Source organism: Pleurodeles waltl, chromosome 11 (genome assembly GCF_031143425.1).
Source record: "Pleurodeles waltl isolate 20211129_DDA chromosome 11, aPleWal1.hap1.20221129, whole genome shotgun sequence".
In the NCBI taxonomy this organism is placed as follows: domain Eukaryota; kingdom Metazoa; phylum Chordata; class Amphibia; order Caudata; family Salamandridae; genus Pleurodeles; species Pleurodeles waltl.
The window spans coordinates 922,149,888-922,177,671 of NC_090450.1; the positions used below are offsets into that span (position 1 = coordinate 922,149,888).

General features: G+C 41.6%; 1 protein-coding gene across 2 annotated transcripts in view; it reads left to right on the forward strand.

Moving 5' to 3' along the window:
* KNTC1 (kinetochore associated 1) overlaps window positions 1–27,784 on the forward strand; it is a 495,394-nt gene that overhangs the window by 131,303 nt on the left and 336,307 nt on the right. For both annotated transcript variants that reach the window (XM_069214955.1, XM_069214954.1), the window contains exons 27-33: window positions 214–312; window positions 947–1,050; window positions 5,092–5,194; window positions 6,736–6,870; window positions 8,310–8,432; window positions 17,348–17,420; window positions 17,502–17,569. In XM_069214955.1, coding sequence (XP_069071056.1) covers window positions 214–312; window positions 947–1,050; window positions 5,092–5,194; window positions 6,736–6,870; window positions 8,310–8,432; window positions 17,348–17,420; window positions 17,502–17,569 — 705 coding nt within the window. The remainder of the gene's footprint in view (window positions 1–213; window positions 313–946; window positions 1,051–5,091; window positions 5,195–6,735; window positions 6,871–8,309; window positions 8,433–17,347; window positions 17,421–17,501; window positions 17,570–27,784) is intronic.

Here is a 27,784-nt window from a genome sequence, read left to right on the forward strand (position 1 = left end):
TATTGACTCAAAGTGAACGCTACATATGGCTTGTGTTTTCAACCAATAATGTTTTACTTCTCTTAAAGGTTTTGAATTTAGTAACTTTTGGAATGCTCACTATAAATGAGTTCAGTATGTACGTTTACCATTGCTCAATACTACATTTTTTTTATTCTTTGGAACCTGAGGAAACTTGTCAAAGGGAACATGTTTTGTTTTTCAATCTTATAGGATTTGCTGGAACGGTGCAGATCTCGATCTGCCTCGCTGTTTGAAACTGCTTGGGAGGCAAAGGCATTGGCTGTCTTGGGCTGCATGTCTGATACAGATGTGAGTGTATATATATTTAGAATGTGATCTTAACTACCAAATGTTTAACAGATACGTTAAAATTTTAGGTCTGCGGTGATGGAAGGGAATGAAGTGTTTCTGGGGTTGTTAGAGAAAGCAAATAAAATAAGAAAACATTAAAAAAGATAATATTAAGGGGAATAACGAAGATCACATGGGCTAAGTTAAAGGAAAAAGAACCTGGATATGATTGGGAAGAAGAGAAGGGCAATTTAAAGATGAAGAAAAAGTGGTGGTGAAGTGATCGGGAGTATGGTGGGCACTTGGGACCTCCGATTGTATCTTAACCATCCTAGCAAAGAATTAAAAATGCATCCATTTTGATTAAATGGACATTCACAGTGTTGGGTGCATCAAGCTTGAAAAAACAATAAACAAAAATCCAAATTGTTTTGCCAGTCCTACATTAATCTGTTCTTTATTTCTCAAAGTCATACAAATAAATGCATCTTGTCCATGTTGTGAGGCAACTGTAATATTGCTACACTATATACAGACGTTTATACTTTAACAATTAGTGGTAATAGGCACTGGGTGAAAGGATTGGTTTTATAAGATAAACCATGGAATGTGCTAATTCTTCGTATCATTACCACTGTTCCTCTCCATCCAGCTGATTTTAGATGCAGTGCTGCAGATAATGTATGGTGCAGCAATGCCCTGGAGTGAGACCGTGGAGCAGCTAGTAAAGCAGCATTTGGAGATGGACCATCCAAAGTAAGGCATAATGCTGGTTCAATTTATCCTTTTTGAAATGTAATATACTGTAACAGTTACCATAAACCTACTCTGTGAGTGATGTGTATGGCCCCCAACATTACACCATTTGTGCAGTAAATCGAATTCAAGTGCCTAAAGAACTTAAAAAAATGGGCATATGAGTAACTCCTCACTTTCATTGAACCTTTTGCTTCCAGTTGAGGTAATATGGTCAGTGTGCTTTTGTGCAACGTTCTCAAAAAGCAGTGCGCCCACTGTAACTCCTTTTACTTCAACAAATGGGAAATGCTTCCGAAAATGGTTTCTAAACCAAATTTAACTGAACTCATTTGAGAAAAGATTCTGAATGATATTTGTAAACACTGCATCATAAATATTTACTTTCTTCCTTGAGTGTGTGTGCCGACCATATACAATGACGTAAGTACCTCACGAAAACTCTACTTAACGGAGAACATTATACCCAGAAATGAGAATGTACGCTAAGCACATGCATATATCCATCTTTATTTCTGCAACCTTTCTGAGTCTCAGGTTCATCTGCATATTATGTTCCTTAGTCTAGCTATTTTCTTTTATTGCCATACTATCATAGAGAAAGTTCACTGTTTTGACTTTGTCACTAATTTTCCATTGTTGTGGGCATCCAGCAAGAATGGTGGGGAAATGTTTGTTTGGTATGTATGCTAGTCTTTGATAGTTAGTCACACTGTCAGAGAGATCAAAACAGATTCCTTCAGCTCCTTGGCAATTTGTCAGTGGGTAAAGTCCCACCAGTTGAGGTCAGAAAATGCATCAATAGTTCCATGCAACAGTGGCACTGTTTGTGTTTTAAGGAAGGTATTTGGTTGCAGCGCGTTCCACCATATTCCAGGCAGTGGTGTGGCAGCAGAGATTGTGTGATCTGAAAAATATATGGTGGCCTCACACATCACAAGCCAAACTGTTTCCAGTTATGTTATAAGGTGCAAACTGATACCAATCCGAGTGTAACAAAACAATTAAGGTGTCATGTGGCTAGAAAAGATGTGTTTTTGGGCAGGTTCCTAAATTTGAGATGGTCAGGATTTTGTCCCAATTTTGTCACGAATACAGAGGAATGGCATGCCAGTGTTTAGCTGCAAGGACCCTGAAAGAACAGCCCTCAACACATTCATGTTTATAGAGTGGAATGCTTAGCCTAGCAGCAAAAGATGAACGCAGCATTATGTTTGGTTCATACATAAAGTTTAGATTTGCAGGTACCTTGTGTCCTCATGGTGAAGTTCTCGATGGACAGGCAAAAGGTTTAAACATAACTCATTGCTTGATAAAGTGCCAATGTAGCTGGCATCTAAAAAAGAAGATAGTTGCCCGTTTGTCCACTCTGCGCTTTTTTTTTCATGGCGTAGTTCTAAATCACTTGAAGCTATGAATCGTTTGCTTAGTAAGACGTAGTTACACTCCATTACAATAGTCAACTCTCAACATGTCTGTGGCTTGATACATAAGTTTGCGAGCCAAAGGAAAAGAAAGCAGAATTAAGTTTCCTTATTGAACTGCAAGTCCAGGAAGAGGAACTTTGCCAAACAGACCCCAGGGTTTTAGACACTAGTTTCTGACAATTTTGGAGACTGTGTTCCAGCTAAGCAGTCCACCAGCTATGAAACCATACGTCATTGAGGGCACCCAGTCAAGAACCTCAGTCTCGCATGAGTTTCAATTCAATGCCATTTTATTTTTACAGGAGGCTACTTCAGTAAACCGGTTTTGAACTGTGAACTGTTGGTGTGTCTAAGAGTGGTTTAGAGGTATAATGAGCTACGTATTTCTGCAAGAAGGTAAACCATATGAAGCTATAAGATGGGCCAAGGGGGCAACATAAGTGTTAAATAAAGTATGGCTAAGAGGGGGACCCCTTGCTTAACATTTCTATGGGCAGAGTAGTAGCAAGATATCTTACCTGCTTGATTACTTATTGATAAGTAGGACAGAAGCCAACTCAGGGCTATATACCTTGAATGTCAGGTTCATATATTTGAATCAGTATGGTCTCATGATAGATGGTATCGAAGGTGGCAGAGAGGTCTAAAACTTTAATGGTAGGTGGCAGAAGAAAAAATTGGATACATTAGGGCCTGCAGAAGAGAAATGGAGACATTATAGCATGCTTCTAAAACTGGTACTATAGCAGAGGAAAGAGAAACATTAAATGATTCTACGAGCTGGTGGGAAGGTCGAGGGATGCTTAGGGATCAAATTGTCAATACCAGCATGGGAAATAAGAGCAGGAAAGGTTTCTCAAGGGGAAACAGATTTGACTGATAGCTTAAATTTCTTGACCAATTCTGGGGGTCAACAGGTCGAAGCCACTGAGAATCCAATATAAATAGACTGTTAATGGAGACATAACCAGCTGTTACGAAATAGTCAACAGTGTAGGCAGTGGAAAATGTTGAACAATGGATAAAGGTTCACAGATGTCCTGAGCAGGTTGTAAAGTGAGATATTGCTATTACAAAGGAAATGGTATCAACAATTGTAAATATTTGTTTAGTAGAGTTGGCTGAAGTACTCATTTTCTTGTTTAAAGTTGTTGGCTTTAGTTATCCTAATTGTAGTTTATAGTTTCTTAAGGCATACACATGCTTTAATTTCTTCTTGTGATAACAAACCCTTCTCCAATTCAGTTCCAGTTGTTTGCATTATAGTTTAGGTTCTGATAACCAAGGCTTTGGGCCTAGGGTTGCATACTTGTTTGATAAGAGCATTTGAATTTAAAAAGAGGATCTAATCCAAGTGACAGTACAGTTAAAAGAAAAAGTAATTCTTATAGACTCTAGGTACAAAGGAGATCAGGGCCTGCCTTAAGAAATTCTGACTGATTGTGCTCCTTGCCCTGCCTGTTGTCACCCGCATACAGGCCTGAGTATGTACTTTGTCCTGCGATCCACAGTTAAACTGGAGTAGGAAGTGATTGGTTCAGGAATATTTAAAGAAATCTTATCTGATTATTATTTAAAGATGAAAAATAAGATTGATAGTGGCTTGTTGTGTAGGCATAGTTAAAAGGTTTGATAAACCTAAAATGTTACTGTCATTAATAAGGCTGGATATGTTGGTATTGTTAGGACAATCCACCCATACATTGAGTCTCTAGTAACAATAACATTGTTGGTATAAAGTGAAATAGGAGGAAGAAACTCAAGCAATTGCGAGATGAAGACTGAATTGGGCAATGGAAAGTTGAGGAGGTAATAAATGATACATTAAAAAATGAAAATAAATAAATTCAAGTAACAGAAAAACAAATGAAGGTGAAACAATCCGCTTGAAACCTACTAACTCACCTCCGTAAATGGTGCTAAGAGTAAAATGTTTAAGGGTAATGTTCCTTTGAATATTAAGGCAGACAATTTGGATTATTTGCCCTCTGATCTTCGTACTTGTCAGACCCAGTTGGGAGCCCTTCCCTAATATTGAGCTTTTTTGCACAGAAAAGAGCTGTTTAAATGTATCCTTTCTTCTACAGTTAAACACAATTCATAAGATTTACTAGCATGTTCATCAGAGTTATTTTTCAGAAAAGTCAAAATTAATCATGGAAGAGAAGACAAAAAGAAGCTTGGTCTTTCTAAAAGTGCATGGTGAGGTACTATCTGGGGTGACGGAATGATTCTCTTGTGAAATGACCTCGACAACTGAAGAGGCAGACGTCCTGTGGTTTCTAATTCAAGAAGATCTGTAAAACCAGAAATAAAATATACTTTTACTCATGCATTATTTGGAATATATTAGAAATGTTGTGTTAAGCTTTTATCTAAGCATTTAGAAAAAGGAATGCACTGCATGGTTCTCCTTGAGCCTTGAGGAAGTCTGTTACATACTCAGTGGGATCTGAGACTGTTTGAAAACCAACTGGTAAGATTTGTTTACCTTCAGAAATGTTTGTGAAAACCCCACTTTGTTATTCCGAGGTGAAGGAAGAATTGAACCTTTGTGTACAGTCTGTTTATTTATTGTCCCAACTGTTGACGGCAGTCATATCTTTCTTCTCAGAGTACAATTATTGCAAGAAAGTTACCGGCTAATGGAGATGAAGAAACTGCTGCGGGATTATGGAATAAGAGGATTCAACGTCTCTAATGATAAACCAATGATGGTAAATTAAATGCTCTTCATCCAATAGATCCTCTACATGTTAAGAAGTTACATATGGTAATAATGTGTTTTTATGCCTAGGCTTCTGTACTCAACAACAGTGCTATTTGTTATTTCTGTTGTTAAAGATATACTTGTGGGATTTCGGTGCACTTGTAGACACTGAGGCAAGCTAGAGGTAGAACAATGGCAGATACATCTATATGGGTAAATTGGTAGAGTGTGATAGTGTAAAAATGTGAAGTGTAGGAAAAAGGAATGTGGCATGATGGTTGTTGTCGGTCTTGGGTACCTTTTGGTTTGTTTCATTGTATCACTAGATAACTAATCTTGAGTCTTGGTTGCTTGTGCAATGGTTCAGAGAGGACCTGGCTTGGCGTGTCAGGCTGGATCGTGCTCCTTGGAGCAGAACTAAGGCTGATTTGCATATGGCTGGGTCTGGCATGTGGGCAAAAGATTGGTTGGAATGCTACCCTGAACAAGTGTTTGTGGTTAGACTTCTTGCAAGCATCCACCCATCACCTTGTGGATGAACAATAAAATAATTCAAAAGCAGTGCATTGAATAATGGGCTTGATTTTGTAATACTTCCACACAATTGTTTCTGATATAGTTGTGTACATTATGTATAAATAGATAATTGGTCTTCTGTATTTAAACCTTTAGTATGAAATTTGTATGGATTTTGTTGGGCAGATTGAGATGCAGTTTCTTCATTTAAGTTGTAAGTGATGAATCTTATATTCAGATTAGCCAAGAACCCTCTTACTAACCTAATACAAATTCTCCTGGAGCTTTCTGCAATTGTTATGGAATGGTAGAAAAGTCATTGAGAAAAAAATGAAAAATGTTTAATGTGAACTGTGTATGAAGAAGTACATAAGTTAAACTACTTAATAGTGAAGTGGATGGCTAAGGAGAATGGCTGGGAAGTCATAAAACCAATGGTGAACGAGGCAAGCATTATGTCTGTTACAAAAAAAATCTGAGCATTTCAAATTCACAAAATATATTAATAAAATAAATGCAGAATTCATGTTGGGGAGTTGATTTACATTGTGAATGCATGCTCTTGTCAGTTGCTATTGACATGACCTTTGGGGGTGTAGGAAAGGAGGGATTTTATTTAAGATTGTCTCAGTTGAAGGAGAGTGTAGCCCTGGTCATTACTTTGTCTTGACTTCAGATAGATTGACAACAAAAAGATCTACACTCCAGGTTAATTTCGGGGAGTAGACATTGCTCTTCCATCTTATATGTTAATAAAAGCCACAGTTGTGTTTTCTCATCTGTAGTGGGGAATTAAAGCTATATTCTCCCATGCACAGCTCAACAGATCTATCTATAAGGCTTCCCAAGCAAGGTGTCCATTTGTGATATTTGTACTAGGTGGGCAAAAGTGTTCTGGGTACTATTTTAAGAACAAAGAAATAACCTTGTTCCAAAGGTTTTTTGGAGATTTATGTACAGTCTTGTAATGCTACCCATCATAGTTGGTACTGCACATATATTGTTGGTAATTTACTGCTATCTTGTTTATAGGGGTTAGTGAAATACATCCTGAAGCAAGACACTCCTTCTTCGTTGGATGATGCTCTCAAGGTTGTCCAGGCCTATATGCTACCCACCGTGGAGGTCTACCTTCTCAAGATCATTTTTCTGATTCAGCAAAAGCAGGTATGCCTTCTGAGCAGCAGGCATTGTGTAAATCCTACGTCTTCTACAGCATCAGAATATTGGGATTCACTCATCTCATCCATTACTGTGGCTTGACTGTATTAAGGTCACACCTGGCCATCTGCAAATTCATGAATCACCATGATTTCCAGCACTCACTAGAAGGCAGGCTGTATAATAATCTGATGAATTAAAGTATTGTACACATTTGCTTCTGGTTGCAATGTGGCCGAGGGAGACATCTTTGATAGCTTTCCAAAGCCAGTGTCCACAACTCTGTCTTGTGACATCTGGTAAAATATATCTTTTAACTAATGCTGTACATTACTTCTACTCACATCTAATCTCTGGTTGTGGAACTAGATGATATATATGTTTAGATTACTGTCTAAAAGGGAGCAATGTTTGAGTCTAACAACATATTTATTGTAATAAGCCAGAAAAAATTATTTTTAAGCAGACTGGACAAGACTTTTTTATTTAATTATGTAAATATTAGATAGACTAATGCAGAGTTCTGTGGATTAACCACAGGTTCATAAAAACATTGTGCTTGGGATATAAGCTATGATGTCTTGGAGTGTCAAGGACGTGAGTCGTCTTTTTTTTTTTTTTTTTTTTTTTTTAGTTTCTTCATACACAAATGTCTCATTGAAGATAGCAGTGTCTTTATGCTATGGAATAGAGTACTATCAGAACTGTTTCTTTGATCATGAATTTCCTTACAGGTGACCTACATTAGGCTGAAAGATGTGTTTTATCTGTATTTGTGTGGCTATTTTTTGCGGCTTGCTATTAGGTTTGAAGTTTCTAGTTATATTGCTGAAGTAGTGAAAGAGCCCTACATTTAAAATCAAAAGTTATATATTTAACACGAGGGATGCTGTCAGATCACAACAAACGTATGTCGAAGGCCGATCTAAAAGGCTTTCCCTGAACCATGCAGTAGCTACTTTTATATATTTTTTTTATTTTTATTGCCTATATCATCAGTTTTCTAATCCCGGTGGGTGGGGTGACTTTTGGGTTAAGAAAATTGAAATATTTGGTCTTTTAAAAGTTGGTTTCAATATGTGTGAAAATGTTTATTGCAAATCTATTTTTTATAACGAGAATGAAATTATATTGCAATTATCAATGAGCAAATGCAATTATTGGATTTAAGACAACGCCTTTTGTGATGTGAATGTTGGTTTCATAAGTTTGTAGGCTTGTGATCTTCACACTATTGCAAAACTGCACCTTTATTGCTAGTGACTGTCCAGAAGTGCTACATTGAGACGTTAACCTTATGTAGTGTAAACATAATATTTCTGGTAAGTTTTAACCACTTATTTTAAACTTGCTAAAATATGTCACACATTCCACTGGATGACTGAGCTCTAAATGTACTACATGGAAATGTGCACCAGCTCTTACAACCCTTTTTGGTTTTACAGGGAGACGAATGCCTGAGTCTGCTGAAGTATTTGCCCCCTCTTGAAGCGGAGAGAACAATTGAGTCCTTGGTACAGTGGGCAAGGTTAACTCTAAATGAGCACCCAGATCCCTTGGATGAAAAGGTTGAGTTGTTTTCTATCAGTTTAATGCCTAATTCTACCATTTAGAATGCATTCCCAATTGATTTCCCTAGTTTTAGATAACTTTTAGGCGTCATGCAAAGGCCTCGTACTATTACAGAGTACAAGCTTGCAGGCTTTCATGTGCACATAAAGAATCACATGGGGATACACAGTCGTTTAATGCATTGTAAGTGTTGTTACCTGCCTAGTTGACACAGAGTGTGATTCTAGCCCTCAGTAAATACTGAAGCTTTCAATGCAAGCATTTTATTTTACGATCATCATTTCTGTGACTGTGATTTGCACATCTTGTTTATTATCACTTGTTTTAACGCTGCCATTTCTAGCCTTTGCACAGAGATTATGTTTCATCTCAGCTGCTATCCTTACTAACTCATATACATCACACTGTGGAAATGACACACTCCTATTTTATGGAGTCTAGTCATGCTGAAGGTGCTGTTTCAGGAGTAAATTAAGGAGATTGAGAATACATAACAGTTGTCTATTGGGGGATATGTGTGCTGTCCACAGCAAACATTTCCATTTGTTTGAGGGTTTGGTGAGATGCCTTGAAGGGCATATACATTTAAGGCCAGAGGTTCTGTAATGACAACCTGTTGGGTGTTGTGTGCTCATGGTGGGGCTGGCTGCCAAGGGTGATGCTTATGACTGCGATTCTGATAGATGGCTTGTGAGTTGTCTCGGTGTGTCGTTTATCACTTTATACAAGCATTTTTTAAACAGAACCGGTAAATGCTTCATGGCCATTTGGAAAGTGCAGGTTTGAACCAACTAACCAACTCTGAGCTGAAGTAACAAACAAGTTGTGACCCACACATTTCCCTTAATGTACCAGGAGATATTGTATTGGTTATTTAACAGTGTCAGAGACTGTAAGACATTTTTATTTATTATTGTCGTGAATTCCAGAGAGTAGTTATGCGCTTTATAAGTCACTTTTCACTCATTCATTCATTTAGTTCTGAAACTTTCATCACAAGTGTTTTAAAGGCTTTATATTAAGCCAATTGTATTGCCAAAAATGAACATAATTGCAGAAATCAATACAATTTTAGCAAGTGTTTAAGCACAACAGGTAAATACTATGAAAGCAGACCACATATACATTACATCTTTAAAGAACGTAATTTCTTAAAACATTACTCCTTTCTAAAACATTACATAGCGCTCCACGAGGGGCTGTATTTCCGTAGTCAACCAGCATTCACAGCTGAACTTCATGTGTTGTCCTTGCTCTCAGCCTGTCTGAGAGAACACCAAATTATGTCACTTGCAGTTCAAAAATATAATGAAACAAGTGTTTTGGGGTTAGTTAAGAGGAGCCATGCTGCTCAGCTGTGTGGAATATCACAGAATTCTCAATCTCTCACTCAAAAGGCTATGAACATCTGGCATGTACTCTCTAAACTGTTTATTTTGAGAGAAGCAACGTTCATAAAAGCGTGCATATATAAACTTTAACCATACAATCAAAACGCCTAATAAATGTAATGCACAGTTTTGAACAAAAATGTAAAACAAATGCATTTGTTATTGTAAATGAATAGCAACTTATATGGGTTAAAGCCTCAGCGAACAGCTAAGTAAAACATGAGAGGTGGGCTCCCAACAGACTTATATGGCGAGAAATATGACACTTTGACCTCCCCCAGACCCTAAGTGGTTGCTGAGTCGTGCTTCATGCAGTGCATGTGGTTCCAAAGTGTTTGCAAACCCCTGAATTTAAAATGTTGTAAGTTAGCTTAAAGGTGCTTTCAAAACAGACTTCTCTGATGAGGGAAGCTGTTGCCCTAGTTCCAGTTTTCCTTCTGAACCTAAATACCCTTGTGTGTTGGTAACCTCCTGTTTTCAGATTCTCACACAGTGGTTGAATCTTGTTTTGACTCTTTCATCCCAGTACAGTATGTATCCATGCAAGAGCTGGAGGTGATGGATGTGCCCTTCACCCTTCCCTTAGTCACTGGTGGAAAACCACATCTCAGTTGACTAAACTTGTCGAGCTGAAACTATTGTACTCTTTTGTACAAGTGTCTTACCAAAAGCTAAGGGGTTTATTTAGGGTTTGGCAGAAGATACTCTATTCTGCCAGGGCCAGCGGTGACATGTACTCCAATACCCTAGCAGACTACAGCTCACCATATTTAGAGATCTCTGTCTGCTTTGTTCAGATATTTATGCCTTCAGAGAAGCCATCATCATAGTGGCAACCCTGTAGCCACTATAAGTTTTCTGAACTGCCACCATGCTTCATGCGTCCACTGAGCAGACATTTATGGAAGTCATAAAAAACAAAGCAGAAGTTTGTTTTTGTAAAACAAAAAAGTAATGGTCAACTTATACTGTGGGGAAATGTGATTAAAAAATAAAGAAATAAACAATTCTGACCGAGGTGCCAGGGATTCCCTGGTGGTGGGTGGTGTTGAACAGGAAAAAAAGTATGTCATAACATCTGCCCTAAATACATGGCGTCTATGATGCTGTTTGTTGATCCAAGGTTTACGCCAGTGGAAATATGACGGTTTGCCCAGCACTAAAGTAGAGCAGGTAAACCGTTCGTTTTGGGGACGTTCCTGTCTGCCAACCTCTAAATAACCCCTTGGTTGGGCTGGTATCTCTTCTTTGTGATAGTCAACCTTGTTTCAGTTGTATCTCTCACTCCTTTAGACAGGGCATAAGGAACTTTGTTTTGTTAATTGTTTGTGTGCAGCTTAGTGATGTACAGAAATGAAACCAACAATACAGTCAACAAATGTTTGGAGGAGTAACTGTGTTACAGTAGTGGAAAGGGTATATTACAAAGCTGTGATGTAGTGTTCTTTAAAGGGGTGTGTCTTCAGCTGTTTCCTAAATTGGAGGGGGTTGTACTTTGATCTGCAGTCTGATGGTGCCCTTGGCTGTGAGTTTATCGAGGCACAGGACGCGGTGAGCTAGTCAGCTAGAGTGCTATCCCTCTGAAGATTACTTCCAAAGTGCTTATTCTGCCGTACATTTAGAGATCTTCACCTTTGGGGAGGTAGGATCTTTCCTACCTCCCAAAATGTGCCTTGTTCCTAAAGTGTACTTCCCTTTGCTCATACTTGTGTACACAGGGGATTTGTATCCCTAGCTTGATTCCTGGTCTCGCAGATATTGTGCCACTTCTATCAAGGACCACTGGTGCACAGGAGAACGATCTTCCTGAGGCTTGACATCAGTTGATCAGCAGGGCGGTTGCCTCTCTAGGTCCCATTCTATACGCAGTTTCAGAGCTAAATTGAGGAACCCAGCTTCTCAGTTGGAGCCACCGTCCTGTGAGTCCCATGTGTTGATCGTAGTGAGGAATTTTGTTTCTGTTCCACATCGTTCCTTTTCTCAAGGAAGGTTGGTTGGTAGAAGAACCTGGTCTTCATTTCTGACCTCTGTTGTCTTCAGGCTCAACTCTTGTGCCGAAGGGCAGAGAGTCTATGTCTGTTCCTGGTCCGGCTATGTGCCTGTTGCTGCTGGGTCCACATCTGTTTTTTTCAGGCACTAATGTTGATCCTGCTCAGTGGAAGCTGTTCAAATAGGTCTTGCTGGCTATGTTCTGGGTGTCTCTAGCTGTCGTGTGCGTGTCTTAGGGCCCAAAATACTTACAGGTTTCTCAACAGTATCCTCATCAGCAGTCTCACTCCTGCACCTGTCGAGCCCGTTGGAACACCTGTCATTGGCGCTGATGTTGACGATATCTATGGCGCCAACGTCTGATCTGCAGTCTGAGCTTCAGAAGGTTTAAATCACTTTGTTTGAAGGTGATAGGATGGTGAAGGTCAGGCTTAATGCGGAGCTGTTCTTATGCTGTGAGACAGAGTTCTTGGTGCTTAGTTCACACACGTAGGTCTGCCATTGGCCTCATTACCATGTTAGAGATTTCATGATGATAGCATAAGAGAAACAAGTAATTTCTCCTTCTGTTCATATTCTGTGGGAGGTTCCTATTAAGATTTCCATAATGCTAATAGCTTTGACCCTGTGCCTGAGGTCGAACTTGAATGGTACTATGGCCTGCCTTCGGAAGACAAAAGAAGCTGAGGTCTTGGAATTAGCCTTTGCCCATGGAAGAAGTTCACAATAGTTTGTTGACCGATATTCTGTAGCTGAGCCGGACATCCTGTCATCTAACACCCTTCCCAGCAGTTTTGCATTGCAAGCATTGTTAGGCCCCAAGCTTGATGGTATGTTTTCTTCTGCTTCACCACACACAAATTGGGAGTGGATTGATGGAATGAGGTAGAAAGTGACCTCAGTTATTAAAATACAAATGTATTGGCCTGCTACGCCCATGCCCTGTGTACATGGCTCAGATGTTGGCTTTAGTCAGAACTTGTGAGTGCCACTTTGCAAAAGGGGCTGTCAATAGATTGAGGGTGCCAGCAAGCTTTTTAGGTCTGTTCTTGACACTGTGTACTTGGTAGCCAGGTCAGTGGGTTCCTTGGTCTCTTTATGTCAACATATTCGGTGTACCGGCCTGGTCTCTGGCAGGAGGTCCTGGTAAATTTATTTTACATGCTTTTTGATGACTTACTACCTTGTTGGTGCAAAGACTGATGCAGCCCTGCAGCAGTTCAGACAGGGTTGCTCTAGACCTCTGCCTTCTGAGAGATGGCAATCTAGTGAGTCTGTTCGACAATTATATTTTGTTGTGGAGGCAGAAGTTATGAGGACCCCTAGTCTATCTTCAACATTTTCTTCTTTTCTTCTGCCTCCTGTGCTGTACAGCCCCAATACAATGGCACCTGTAAATTCGGAGTGGGTATGGCCTGCTTCTGATGGATTCTTCTTCATGCAGATTCCTTACCTTTTGAATATCCCATGGGCCAGACTTGATTCAGAAACTTTTCTATAGCTCTTCCATGCTGGCAGGTAACACTTACTCTGTTTCGACTCAGGAAGCAACATTTTGGAGTCATAAAAGCTCCCACCCTGGAAAGCCAACATTAGTTCTTTTTTTTTCTCTGTACTTTACACATAGATCGGGAGTTCGCTCTTTGGCAGTTGTCAGGACTTCTTTAGCTCTTTCTCTTGTAGGTGTAGTTTTATCATGTTCCCCCCAAACATTCAGGCTTCAAACCCTGCAGTGATTTTGAGGGTCAGATATTTATTACTGAACCTCAGGACATCTGTATTTGGTGTCTAACCTTGGACCCTGACTCATCTTCGGATGTTGGGAGTCCTCAGAGCATACATCCTAAAGCCACCAAGGAGCAGGAAGGCAAAGATGGTTGTGTGGGCAAATTATACTCTTGGCTCATTTGAGGGCACCCTGCACCATTGTCTTCTCAACCTCTGGAACCATCCTATTCATAGGTTTTGCACCAGATACTGATCCGGTGAGTTTGCGATGTTTAGAAGAGCTCTTGGCGCAGTCAGTGCTGGTAATGGCACCAATGACAAAGTCTCCACCGGTCTAGGAGAGAGGCCCAAAGTCTCTTTGAGGAACCATAGTATGGTCAAGAACAGAGCACTCTTTCATACGAAGAAACCATACATGACTTCTTTGGGAGTGACTCTGATGATGTGCAGACAGGGAAGGTGATTCACCACAGTACCTCTTGGGTGCTCTACCAGAAGTGGCTTTTTATCATGCCCTTGTCAGAAGGAAGCAGACATTTTGGAAATCCCTCTTGCGTTGGCTGAATCAATATCAAACATTCTAACATAAGTTCTTCCACTGAGACATCTGAGCCTCTTCTACCTTTCAACAATGCTCTCTTTAGAGCCCATTTGGGTGGCTTGGGAGAGACCTGCTTCATACCACAGGCTGCTCAGGGGCATAGCTAGATGATACAATCCTCCCTATCCATCCAACCTTTGCCAAAGAGTCTGGTGGTTCAAGCCTCTTGTTTGACAATGTTCTCCCCTGGTTCTTTTCCTGCACCCCCTTCAAAGTCAAAGTCCAAATACATTGGAGGCTATAGGCAAGTACATGTTCTCTACGGGTAGATTGGCACTCAGACCTACTCTGCCTTATGGGATGCTATGCTAACGCCTTTTGATGGATACTTCTCACCGCAGATTCCTCATTTTGGGAATATTCATCAGACATCCAAATGTAATTTACAAACTGAGCCACATATAGGTGCCACCCACGCGCGCTTACATCGGTTCCTTTCTTTTCATGCCTTCAGACACAAATCTGGAGAACTACTCCTTCCATTTATGACTAGATTCTTCTAATCTTTTCCACAAAATCGTACCAGTGAGCATGGGAAATCCCCCCTCCGAAAACAACGGGTTTTAAATTTTGTAGGGACTGTCGTAAATAGATGTCTGTGACAGATCCTCACCAGGTATTCCTCTAGTGTTGAGGGTTGGAACAAAACTCCAGGGCTGCAACGGCTGTGCCCTGATGATCATGAAGCGAAGCTCTACTGCTCAAAACACTGACCAGTCAGTGGCAAAGTCAAAAAGGCAGGTCCTGGTCCCATTTCCCAAGTCCTCGGGTAAGTCCAACATGAATGACTAGAAATCCAAGTGAATATTGGCCCCTATCCGCCATTCCCAATCTCCTGAGAAGGCACGAGGGCATCAACGTGCTACCCAGTCTCGCCTCCTACTCCTGAGAAGCTGATTCAGAGTCTGGTCTTGATGCACCTTGACTTTTCAGGTCCATCTACAAAGTCACAGCAAGTTGGGGACTTATAGGGAGGCCATTTATGGCATGCCTTTTTTTCCCCAGGGATCCTTCAAGGGTGTCTAGTCGGACCTCTCCCTAAGTGTTTGGCCTTGGTGCAGTTTGTGCATCTTGAACCTGCCTTGGGCTCCACACTGGCTTTGCAACTGTCTCTGGTCTGGGCACTACACTATGCGCTGTGTACTTCGACAGGATACTTGGGTAAGATTAAAAGCAAGGAGGGTGTTAGTGGAGGCAAATTAATGGTCCATCAGTGCTGATAGAGATGCAGAGGACCATTAATTTAACTCAACTGGCATCCACATTCTTTTTACACTTACCCAACTATCCCTATGTGAAACTGTACTACTGTTCATTTTCAATTTATGTGGCAAGAAAAGTCCGGTTAGGAGTTTACGCTAATAGCTCTAACTCACGCAAATGTGAGACCCATTGCATTGGAAATGCTTGTTTTTAGATGGAGACATGTGGCCTTGGGCTATATTTTCTCTCACTGTGGGTTGATTTACCCCCTATTTGAGGTTAGTCTTATTCATATGTGTTTGCATTGCTCTGCTCATTGGTTTTTCCATTTATTTAGCAAATGTTCTCCTCTTGTTCTGCATTCTGGTACTACCGATGCATAACAGGGTCACCCTTTTGAGATATTCTATTCCAGTTTGTTTGTAATTTTTAGGAACAGCAGGGCGATGTTCGGTGCGCCAGGAGTGAATAGATGAGTTGGGTCCATCCACAAGGGTTTGCGTTGTGGTCCCGTTGCGCTAATGTGCTCTTGATTCTCTTTTGCAAGTTATCAACTTTGCTTGGTAAAGGGGAGAGTATTTCCTCAGTTCTTGCAAAACCTGTGTTTTCGTGCATTCTCTTTTTCTTTTTCCTGGAAAGTTAATTGTTTTAGCCGTGGGGGTCCCTTCTCTGACTCTAGGTATGCCATGGGCAATGTGGATACCCTTGGTTTACATTGACGTTGGTTGCATTTGCCTTATGTGGGAGGGATCATTCATTGCTGCCAGCTGTTGCTGGTTCAGCTTTTCCTGGAGATTTCTTCTGCGTTGGGTTTTCAGACACATTTTTAAGTCTTTCCTATGACAGCGCATGCGCTGCCTGTTGCTAAACATGTTAGCTTACAGTTGGCTTAGGGTCCACTCATTGATTACCATTGGTTGGCTTTATTGTCTCTCTCATTTGTTTGATTCTTAATTGTCAGCTTCCATAGGCTTTCACTCCTCTTCTTTTGTTTGCTCTTACCCTGAAGTATCAATGCATTACTTGTGTCCTTCCAGTGCACATTTTTCAGGTGCCAATTTTTCTTATATTTAAACTCTCTACAAGAGTACCTGTGTTTTCCAGCTGTTTCCCTCTTGTACTTCTCCTCCTCCATGGTACCCTTTGCTGCTCTCCCTCAGTTGCTGTTTGTGTTTCCTTCCTGCCCACATTTCCTTTCTATTCTTGCTTACCCACCGCTCCCTTGTTTGTTTGCTCCATCAGAAAGCTGCTGTCTGTTTGCTTCTCCAGACACTCCTGCCCACCTTCCATTGTTATTGTTTCCTCATGCTCTCCTGCCATTGTCATTTTACTTTCCCATTCATTGTCTGTGTGCTTCCCCTGTCCCTCCATTGTCATCTTGCTCCCGCCTGCCCTCTGTTGTCTTTCTTCAACAGTCCCTCCTGCCCACAAACATAGTCAGTGCTGTCCTAGGCCCTCCTGTCTACCCTCTGTTGTCAGCTTGCTGCCTCATCTCCTGCTCTCCCTCCATTCGCAGCTTGTTGCCCTGTCCACTTCCACCAACCTTCTGTTGCCAACTTGTTTCCCCAGCCTCTCTCTCCCACCCTTCATCCGTTATCAGCTTGGTTCCCCAGCCTCTTCCGTCCTGCCCTACATCTGTTATCAGCTTGTTTCCATCAGCCTCTCTCTTCCACCCTCCATTGTCGGCTTGCTGCTCCTGCCACTCCACATACCCACTGTCCTTTATGAGCTTCCTTCTGCCCACCATTCATTGTCAGCTGGCTGCCCAGACCGTCCCGGCCACCACACCCTCCATTCTCATTAAGCTTCCACAGTATGCTGCCCCCTAGCCATTTGCTTCCCCAGCCCGTCCCAACCCTCCCTCCACTGTCAGTGAGCCATGCTAGCCCCTTATGGCTAAAAATTTATTTTTAACTCTTGTAACAACCTTGTTAAAGTTTTTAAATTGAAACTGTGTCCCTATGTATGAAAGTAAAGAAAGTCTTGATTGCATTTTCAGAGTAAAGGCTATCAAATGTCTGTCGCGAAAACAATGGTGGAGGTGCTGAAATTAATTCTCTACCTTCAAAAAGGTAAGTATTTGAGTTTAATTCATTTTATTTGTTTAATGTCCCCAAATGTATTTCTAATATGTTATTTTGCCATTACTTTAGAGGATCAACTGAAGATCACGTATTTTGCTCAACAGTTAAAAATCTTTGAAGCGCTCTCCAGTTTACAGGTAGGAGTTGTTGACCTATCTGTGAATTACGTACAAAAACTCTTGATGTTCTCTAGTGTGCCAGTCATCTTTCATAAGAGCAGTACACGGAAGCTGTGGTTTGTTGTTTGGTTTGTAGGTCAGTGACAGTGAGGTTCACACAGGAGTCTGCACTATCTATAGCTGAAAAAGATTTAAATGTGAGCTTAGAGAATGGGCATTTTCTTCCCTGATCATGGAATCCACTTTAATCTCCCTCCAGTAACACACTTTTCTTAAAGTGGCACAGGACAAATAAACTCCTACACGTTCCAGGGTTACCCAGTAGTGGTACAGCTCTTTTGTATGGGGCCCTGTATGACCCTTTACACTCTTTTTCTTGAAGTTCATGGCATCAAAAAGTGACCTTTTGATAGCCTTGACCCCAAGTTGCTTTGGGCGACTTCACATAAGGAATTTGTGGCAGTGAAAAGAAAAATCTTTCTGGTTTGTTACGACTACCACAAATTCCTCATCATCCTCCACCCCTCCTCCTAAGGGTGATGCTTCTTTTTCTGGTCCTTCTTTTGACTCCACCCTTTGTGTTTTTGCCTTCTGCAGGGATGCCGAAAGATCTTTTGAAAGTTACATTCCTGTGTCAAGAAGCGTCCTTTAATGAACTCCCAAAGTTGGTTCCAATATTTCTATTTCTGCAAATGACACTGTACAGCAAATTATGGCACACAGAACCTCTTGCTGTGGAAGAAGGGGGACAGCTGAGAAAGCAGATCCAGTTTGTCTTGTGTAAATAAGTTTCATATAATGAGCTGTCATGTCCATCAATGAAAGTAATCTACACCTAGGCTTTTCTGTGACAGTGTTTTTTCTTTGATAATGCTTTCGATGCATCTATATAGGGTAGCTTGCACCCTTTTGTCCTGGCTCCTGTAAAGTGTTAAAATTAGAAAGAGGGGATGCCTCCGGTGCAAGTTGCACATTTATGATGCTGGGACCACTGTGTTGACAGTGACATACTAGTGGTACATGGTTGGTCCTTCAATGGAGCCACCTAGGGGCAGATAAGTGGTTGGTAATATTATTTTATTATCAACTCTTATGTCTGGCGAAATTTCTAGATGGTAAATGTATGAGGAGATGGAGTATCCATCAGAAAAGGTGTTGCTGACAGTAAGTATTGTCACACCCTGGGCCAAAGTCTATGATGGAATCTCCAAGGCCATTTGAAATGTATAAATCTGGATCTCTGTTACCCTGGAACAGTGGCTCCAAACTTTCTTTGCCATTAAGAATACCAGTGTGCTGCAATATTTTTGTTCTAGGGCTTATTGGATCTCAGAAAGGCAGCCTAAGGCCATCAAATGTGGCTAAGTTGTATAGATTTAGTCCCCGAGTACGAGTTGGACAATGCTGAGGTAACAGTAAATTCATTCAAATTTGCTATTACTGTTCTAGTAACCAAATTACAAGTTAAATCCCATGGAATGGGGAATTACTGCATGAGAAAGGCTTTCCCAGTCATAATAGCACACAGAATTCCCTATTCCATGGAGTTAAATGCATACATTTACCATGTGCTGTGAACAGATGACAAACGCATGTGAGGGCCTCTGGGCAGAGTGGGGCAGTAGCAGAGGGAAGGTTTTTTTTCTCTGGCAGAGGGAGCATTGTATACTCCCCTACCCTTGTCAGAAATTAAGATGAGGAATAATGATTGACCGGTGCTGAAGTCAAAGTCTCATGCAATTTTTCCAGCAGGAAAAAAGGGCATGATTTTCCCTCACACCTTGAACAACTGGATGAGGAAAACCCTGCCAACTTATAATCAGGCAGAGCAGAGCTCCATGCATTAATTCTGTGCCACCTGACTTGTATTTGTGGATTTAGTGGCAGAATGATTTTGTAGAAAGATCAAGAAATTCTTGACTAAGATCATTAACTTCAGTTGGTTAGAAAAATCTCACAAGAGTGGTGAACTCTGCTCAGCTGTCCATGCTGCGCGCGATCTGATGGAACAATCTGACGGTTAAGGGACTGCATAAGAAAAAGGTTGGATTGTCTGCCCCATGAGGGCAGAACAAGTTAGTGTCATCTCTAGTCATTATTTAAAAGTAAGGATAAATTCAAATTAACTTATACATAGCTGCTAAATTATATCAAATGTATAATGTTTAGCCGTTATTTCAGCTAGTTTTCTGGTGCATTCTATATTTAATCCGGGGAAAGAGTAGCGATCTGAGGCAACATGTTAATGTAAAGTGTTAAATAATAACGTTAAACATGTAAGTCAATTTGTATGTATTTTTATGCGTGTTTACTTCCTCCCTCATTGTAACTCTGGGGCAGTCTCCTTCATAAAATGTTTTCTATTAAAATATTTTTTTACTCTGAGTTTATCCCATCATATTTTAGCAGTGTAGTGTGCTGACCCTTTATTCTCATAAGGGCAGATAGCAGTGCTTAGTTTGAGCCAGTGGTTTCCAGTGCTCGGCATCAACACTTAGTTGTCAACACTGGCTCCTATGATAGTCTTCTACATGGTCGCGCTGTTTTGAGTAATTGAAAGTTGAGCAGAACAACAGTTGCTAAATATACATTATGTATTAAAACAACTAATTCTTGTCTCCCAAGGCCTTCCTATACCTTTGCGGGGCTTGAATAGTCTGAATTGTCCAACTTGTAGGTTGGTGATGGTTAATAGTTGTGGAATTGGTAGAGCCAGCAGAACAATGGGTGGTTGAAGCTGCAATTTCCTCCTGATGAGGGCCCTGGTACTTTTTATTTTTTAACAAATTTAAGCACTGCCAGATGGCATTCTATAATGCAAGGTTCATGCATTCCTCAGTATCGTGGTATGTTTCATAGATTCACATGCTTGAATCATTCCCCGTTGAAGTGGGCTTCCCACCGTATCATAGTAAGCAGTATGTATTGGTATAATAGGCTGTAAAGAGAATACAAAATTCAGCTTATTAGTTTACCTATGTCCTTTAAAAAAAAATTAAAAAAAAGGACCAAAGTTGAACAATGACCAATCAGGCGACAGCACCCTTTGCAACACTCCCAACAGAGGCATCTTCCCTCAGATTGTCATCACACATCGTAGTGTAGGGAGTCTCCCTGAGCTCTGCTCAGTATTTTCCAAATATGTTCATCTTCAAACAGCTATTTCTCTGTTCCAGTATGTCACACCTGGTCAAGCTCTTCAGACCTTGTGCCACCTGTGGTAAGAAAAGGCTCCACTCGAATGATCTTCACAAGGATTACAAATATTGCCTTCATGCATCCCACAAGATAAGAGACTGCAAAATATGCAGAACTTGTTCTTCAAAAACCTTGAGGGAAGACTTATTTTGGCTACAAAAACTTAAATCTAAGCCTATTGTACTTTCTGAAGAAGAGAGTAGTGTGTGTTCCATCTCCTCACAGCCATCCAGTAAGAGGGCAAGGAGTCCCCCCTCAACGAGGTAAAACAGCCTTAAAAAAAAGACCCACCACAGACCTGTAGAAGGCTCTTACCATCAAGAAAAGTCAGAGGGCTTCCTCAGACTCTAAATCCGGGCCCTCTACTCCTTCTGTAGCCATTTTTTATAGACTACATCCTTATCTGAACTTTCAAAGATGTCAAAGTTGCCTACAAAGGCATCGTTGATGACACCAAAGATATCAAAACCATTGTCCACGACATCTACAACTGAAAGCCGACTCTTCCTTCGTCATCACTCTTGTCATCGATGACGATTTTGACGTCGAAGACCACCTCATCTATGATGACAAAGACGACCACCACACCGTTGACGAGAACCGTTGCGTCACCAACCACAGTAACTTCGAAGACTGTACTTACACTGTCGACGACGGCATCAACATCAGTATCACCATCACCGACAACACAGTCTTTTGAAAAGACATCGCCAGGTAAATCAAAACAGAAAAGGCCATCAACACTGCCACGGACAGTTTTGCCATCTCCTCACCGGACGCATCTCTCTTTCGCACCACCTTAAGATGAATTTCTGCTATTACCCTGTCATTTACTGGATATTCAAGATCGGAGGATGATGTTTGGTACAGCTCCACCGCGCCTCTGAATTGCATGTGAAATATCAGGATGAAGACTAGGGGCAAGATTATTAGGAGCCCGTTTATCAGTCTCATCAATATACAAAACAGTATCATCCCTCTGTGCCTCCTCCACCACATGACCTGGTTCAGGCTCCAGCCACCCTTGTGCAATACTTGCAAAGTAAGCTTAAAGACTATTATAATTGCTTTTCAATATCCGCTAAAGCTCATCAATTACCTGCTGTGGAGTCCACGTCTGTACCTAAATCTCCCGAACATTTGCTCTCTCCTCCTACTCGAAGGATGGCTCTGCAGTCCAATATTGCTATGCCTCCTCGAGACTATCCTTCCTCAGGTGATGACAATGATGATCAAGGCGATGATGGAGACAGAGAGGAAGGTGAAATCACAGACAATCGTATCATCACCAGCGAATGGGATGATTACCTTATCTCTCTACCTTCTCCAGTGCCACGACCAGCAGATTTTCCTCCAGCAGATTTTCCTCCAGGAGATATTGGAGGTTTTCATGCGTAGTTTTCAACTCCCTATTACTATTAAACAGACGGACTGTTTTTTATACGATTTTAAAGATCAATACAGGAAAACAGCCAGAGCAATACCGATTGTTGACTACATATGGGAGGAAGGAGGAAAAATCATGAGGACACCAGGGAATGTGACTGCCATTCTTCCCACAATTAACAAAACATACAAAGTGCCAGACAATATGCCAGCCTGCTTAATTGGACATCCAAGACCTAATTCAGTCATTGTTTAGGCTGCGCAACACAGATCTAAAAATCCTTCCACCCCTATCACTACACTGCCTAACAAGAAGGGCAGACGATTGGACAATATTGGCAATAGATTCACATTCATGTCAGGCACCACAGTCTGAGCCACAAACTCTCTGGCCACCCTAGAGCAATATGATTGCTAAATGTAGTCAGACATTGCCTCATACCTGGATTTCTTACCAGATGACAAGAAAACCGAGGCTACTCACATATTAAAGGAAGGTGAGAAAGTGGCATCAGAGATTGACTGTGCTATGAATATAGCATCCAGAGGCTTCAGACAACTGGCGGGATCTGTTGTTCTTCAGGGCCATGGTTGGCTTAACGCTACATCGTTTCACCCAGAAGTGCAGACGAAAATACTTGATATGCCTTTTGACGGCAATTCCATATTTGGGAAACATGACAACGCTCTGCAGACCATAAAGACAGACACTGAGACAACTCAATCTCTTGGAACCCTCCAGTTACATAAGACACCTTTTCGTGGAGTACGTGGCTGCCGATTTTTACTATACTGTGGAGAATATCGGAGACACTAATCACAATCTTACCAACAGCCCTTTCTGGCTGTTATCAGCAACATCAGCCATACAAAGCTCCACCTTCAGCAGCCTATTCTAAACAGCACCCAAGAAGAAGACCGGCTACGTCCGCCAGAGACACAGCTAGAAAACAGTGACAGCCTCAATGTGCCAGCTACAACCCCTACTCGTATTCCAGTGGGTACCAGAACTTCTCAATACCTGCACCATTGGACCAAAATCACTGCAAACAAGTGGGTTATAGATATCGGCGAACGTGGCCATACCTTGGAGTTTGCTCAACTTACATCTCTGACGCCACCAACAAAATTCCTCCCTTCTCATCTTCATTTTCTTCAGAAAGAAGTTTCCACGGTGGTGTCCAAGGGGGCCATAGAACTGGTTCCATTTCCCCAGAAAGGAAAAAGATTTGACTCCCTTTCTTTCCTTGTGATGAAGAAGTCAGGGGAGTGGCGTCTAATCCTCAACCTCAGAAAACTCAACAAGTACCTAGAGAAACAATCTTTCCATATGTTTTCCCTTCAGGGAATTCTCCAACTTCTTAACCATGAAGATGTCTTTACCAGCCTCGACCTACAGGGATGCATATTGTCACATTCCCACCTACCTCAACCATCGCAAGTTCTCAGATTCGCAGTAGCCAGTGCAGATTAGGTCTCCAATCCGCTCCCCAGACATGTACAAAATGTCTTGCCCCAGTGGCGGCCCATCCGTGACAACAAGGCATTTAAATTTTCCCTTATCCTCAAACACCAGCCGAACAGAGTCTTCATACTTTTGATGTCAAGAGATATTTAACATTTTACTTACATAAAAAAATCATATTTGTACCACTGATCAACTTTTTGTGGCCTGTGACAGTGGTTCGCAACCTTTTGACTTCTGTGAACCCCACTTTATCAGTACTGAAACCCCCCCCCCCACAGATTCATTATTGGAATCCGGGGACCTTCCCCCTTCCCTCTCCCCCCATGAGTCATTACTTAAAGCTGGGGACCTAATCTCTTAATATTATTACATTTTCAAGGGGTCACGGACCCCCCTGAGGAGGCTTTGCGGACCCTCAGAGGTTCCCCAGACCACATGTTGGGAACCAGTGGCCTACGGTAACAATAACACAGGTGGACCAGTATCTAAGTCCACAATAGCAAGATGGATTTCATCGGCCATTCAATTCTGCCATTTTTAAATCATGCAGACCTTTAACACAAGAGACTAGAGCACACTCTACCAGAGCAGTTTCCACTAAAGCGGCCTTATTTGCTGGGGTATCTATTGAAAATATATGCTGTGCTGCGTCCTGGAAGAGCAGGCACACGTTCACCCAGCACTATTGTCCGGATTCAGCACAGACCACTGACACAACTGTGGATCAAGCAGTACTCTGCATCTTGTCCAATAAGATGAGCAATTGAGCAGTTTTTCAATATAACGTATAATGATGTACCCACCATCCGCTATTATTTGCATGTGCATTAAAATTATTTATATATATATATATATATATATATATATATACACACACAGACACACACATGAGTTCAGCAGCCTCAGGTGGCAGGAGTGGTGAAGTTTTTGAATAAGGCAAGCCAGAAGCACGGCAGCCAAGGAAGGGACAATTGCAACTCTATGGCACCAAGTCAACATTGCTAAATGTAAAAGCCCCGAGGGTTACAAAGGTCAGTTTATACTATAAGTGGAACTGTTCTCACAATGTTAAAATTATTATTTCACCAACCGCATGCTTTGGATAATGTCTACCCTGTGGCTTAGTAAAACCTTGAAAATAAGATCCCCTGAGGATGTAAAAATGTCCACGGGTGCAGAGAAAAGGATTTATGGACTTTTAAATTATGCGAAGATGGTGGCAAGGTGATTAAAGGACTTAATGTGAACTATCAGTCCGTTTTCACTGACAATGATGTGTGCACCAATGAGAACAGGGAAAAACATTTAAAAAAGGAAATCAAAATGAAGGACCTATTTATTTGCAAATTGGCATTGAGAAAGGCAATTTCAGCTGAAATGTCTGCCTAGGTTTGAATAAATTTAAATTCGGAAAACCTGTGTGCTTGGAAGTTCCTGTAGGGGCATTGGAGTTTTATATATTTATGCTAGCTATTCTGATTCAAGCATGTGAATCTATGAAAGATACCCCAACCGTGGAGAAATAATTTGTTACTTACCGATACTGGAGAAAGGCAGTTACAGGTATCTTTCATAGATTCACATGCAACCCCCCTCTCAGAGGCTCTCCTTCCTGATCAGTGAGGTTTATCTCACTAGTGCTTAGAAAATCTGAGGGTTTCTTCCTCTGTTGGGAGTGTTCTAAGGCTGCTGTCACCTGATTGGTCATTGTTCAACGTTGTTCCTTTTTAAAAAAAGGAAATAGATAGCCTATTAAGCTGAACTTTGTATTCCCTTTACAGCCTGTTATACTGAAATATACTGTTTACTATGATACCGTTGGACTTTCACTTCAACATGAATGATTCAAGCATGTGAATCTATGAAAGATACCAATACTGGAGAACAGGAGTTACAGGTAAGTAAAGAATTATTTCCCCTTTACAACTGTAGCTTTTGTACCTGTCTGTGGTCATATATACATTTGTTACATTGTGCCTCGAAGCATGCAGCCATATCTCATGCTTTGTGGAAAAATGCTGCAAGTTTGACCACCTCTGGGCATATGAGGTTTGTGTTTGATAATACCAGTTATCCAGTATTGGATCTTTCATAAATTCACATGCTTGAATCATCTCAGTCGTCGAAGTGGGAGTCCCACGGTACATGAAAAGCAATAAGTACAAACAATGTTTTTTCCCATAGGCTATAATGCTAATCAAATGACTCATATAGCCTATCTTTGTCCTTTTCTGAAAAGACCCAAACTGGGCTCCTGGCCAATCAGGCTCCAGCACCCTCTAGAATACTCTCCAGAGAGGCTCCTTCCCTTAGATTTTCTACCGCACGTCGTGTGAAGGGAGTCTTCCTGAGCACTGCTCAGTTTTCTTCTTCTGACAGGAAGATTTTCTCTCAGACAACTCTGAAAATGTCGGATTCTTTCAGGAAAGGCCTTTTCCACCCTTGTAAGACCTGTGGCAAGAACAGGCTGCATGTGGATGAACCACATAAAAACTGTTTATACTGCTTATATCCAGTACACCAGGTGAAAGACTGCAAGATATGCCGCACTTTCTCTGCGAAGACCTTCCGAGACAGAGAGGGTAGACTGTTGACCTGGTTACAGGCAAAATCCTGTACTTGAGGAGAGTGAGTCAGAAAGACCGCATAAAAGGCCTACATCTGAGGCCCTGGGACAGACAAACGTCACAAAACGCACCATAAAGAAGGCGCTAAGGACGTACAAGGCTCAATTTCATCTGAGCCATCCTCTCCTCATCGAAAGGAGGAGTCATCACACCGTTCTCCTTCATCTGAGCCTTCCACCTCTAAAAAGGTATCTCTCAAACTTGTCGACGACACCACAGTCAATGACGGTTTTCACATCTACGGTCTCCACCGCCTCGTCGACGAGACCGTCATCGACAACGACTATATCGACGTCTGTGGTAAAGCTCTTTTTCTTTCAGTTAGACCACCGTCGACAAAGCCTCATACAGAAAAGACTTAGTCTCTGAAGGTAACATCAACACCATCGTCGACGAGAACATCGTCATTGATGACTGAAACACTGTCAACGAGAGTACCGTCGACGACCCTACCGCCTACGAAATTACCGTCGCCGAGGACACCATCGATGACACCGCCATCGACGAGACCGTTGTTGATGGAGAAATCGTCCACAACATCAGTTCCATCGACTGGACCGTCGTCGTCGACACCTTTGACGATGCCAATGGTCACTGTAAGCCAGGATGATGTTCCTATTTCCTCTGGGTCTCCTGATCTTTACGCTACAGTTAAGATTACAGCGATGTTCAGGTCTACAATATAGCCACAGGATACTTCACCAAGTAAGGTAACAACCTTGCTTCCTAGTCATCTTCTGTAATGGGAAGAGTCAGATGATTTCCCATTTGGTGATGCACACAGCCCATCCCAGTTGCATGTTAAGTATCAGGAGGATGAGGATGATGATGAGTACGATCAATACCAACCTTATTATTCTCATCAAAGACGCTATTACGAACCTCCGCATCAGCCAAGAGACACTATGCAGATGCCTGCCTCCTTGATTCAGGACTTGCAGTCAATGTTGCAGGATTACAAGAGGAGGTACTCAACTGCTGCGCAGGAACAACCGCCTCTTCCAACCTCTCCTGTTACACCAAGGAGTATACCTCCACCTCCAGCAACTCCCAGGCTGACACTTCATTCTACATTAGCCGCTCCCCCCAGAGATGATGTTACTACGTCTGAGGGTGAAGGAGAGATTTCAACTCCACAGCATCCTAGTGATGAATGGGATGATTATTTAGCCCCTACTCCTTCTCCACCACCTCCTCGTCCTTCAGATCCTCCACCGGAGGATATAGGTGGATTTCACAACTTGATGGATAGGGCGGCCACATGATTTCACTTGCTAACGTCAGTCTCACAGTCGGAATGCTTCCTCCATGACTTCAAGGAACAAGCAAGAAAGTCTGTGAAGGCGATTCCTATTATAGACTTCATTTGGAGTGAGGGTATCAAGATCATGCAGAACCCAGCGACTGTTCCACCAGTTCCACAGAAGCTTGACAAAAAGTATAAGGCAACACAAGTCTCTCCAGCGTGGTTGACAGGGCATCCAAGACCAGATTCCGTCATCTCCCAAGCTGCCCAAAGGCGTTCTAAGAACCCATTAACGTCTATATCTACTC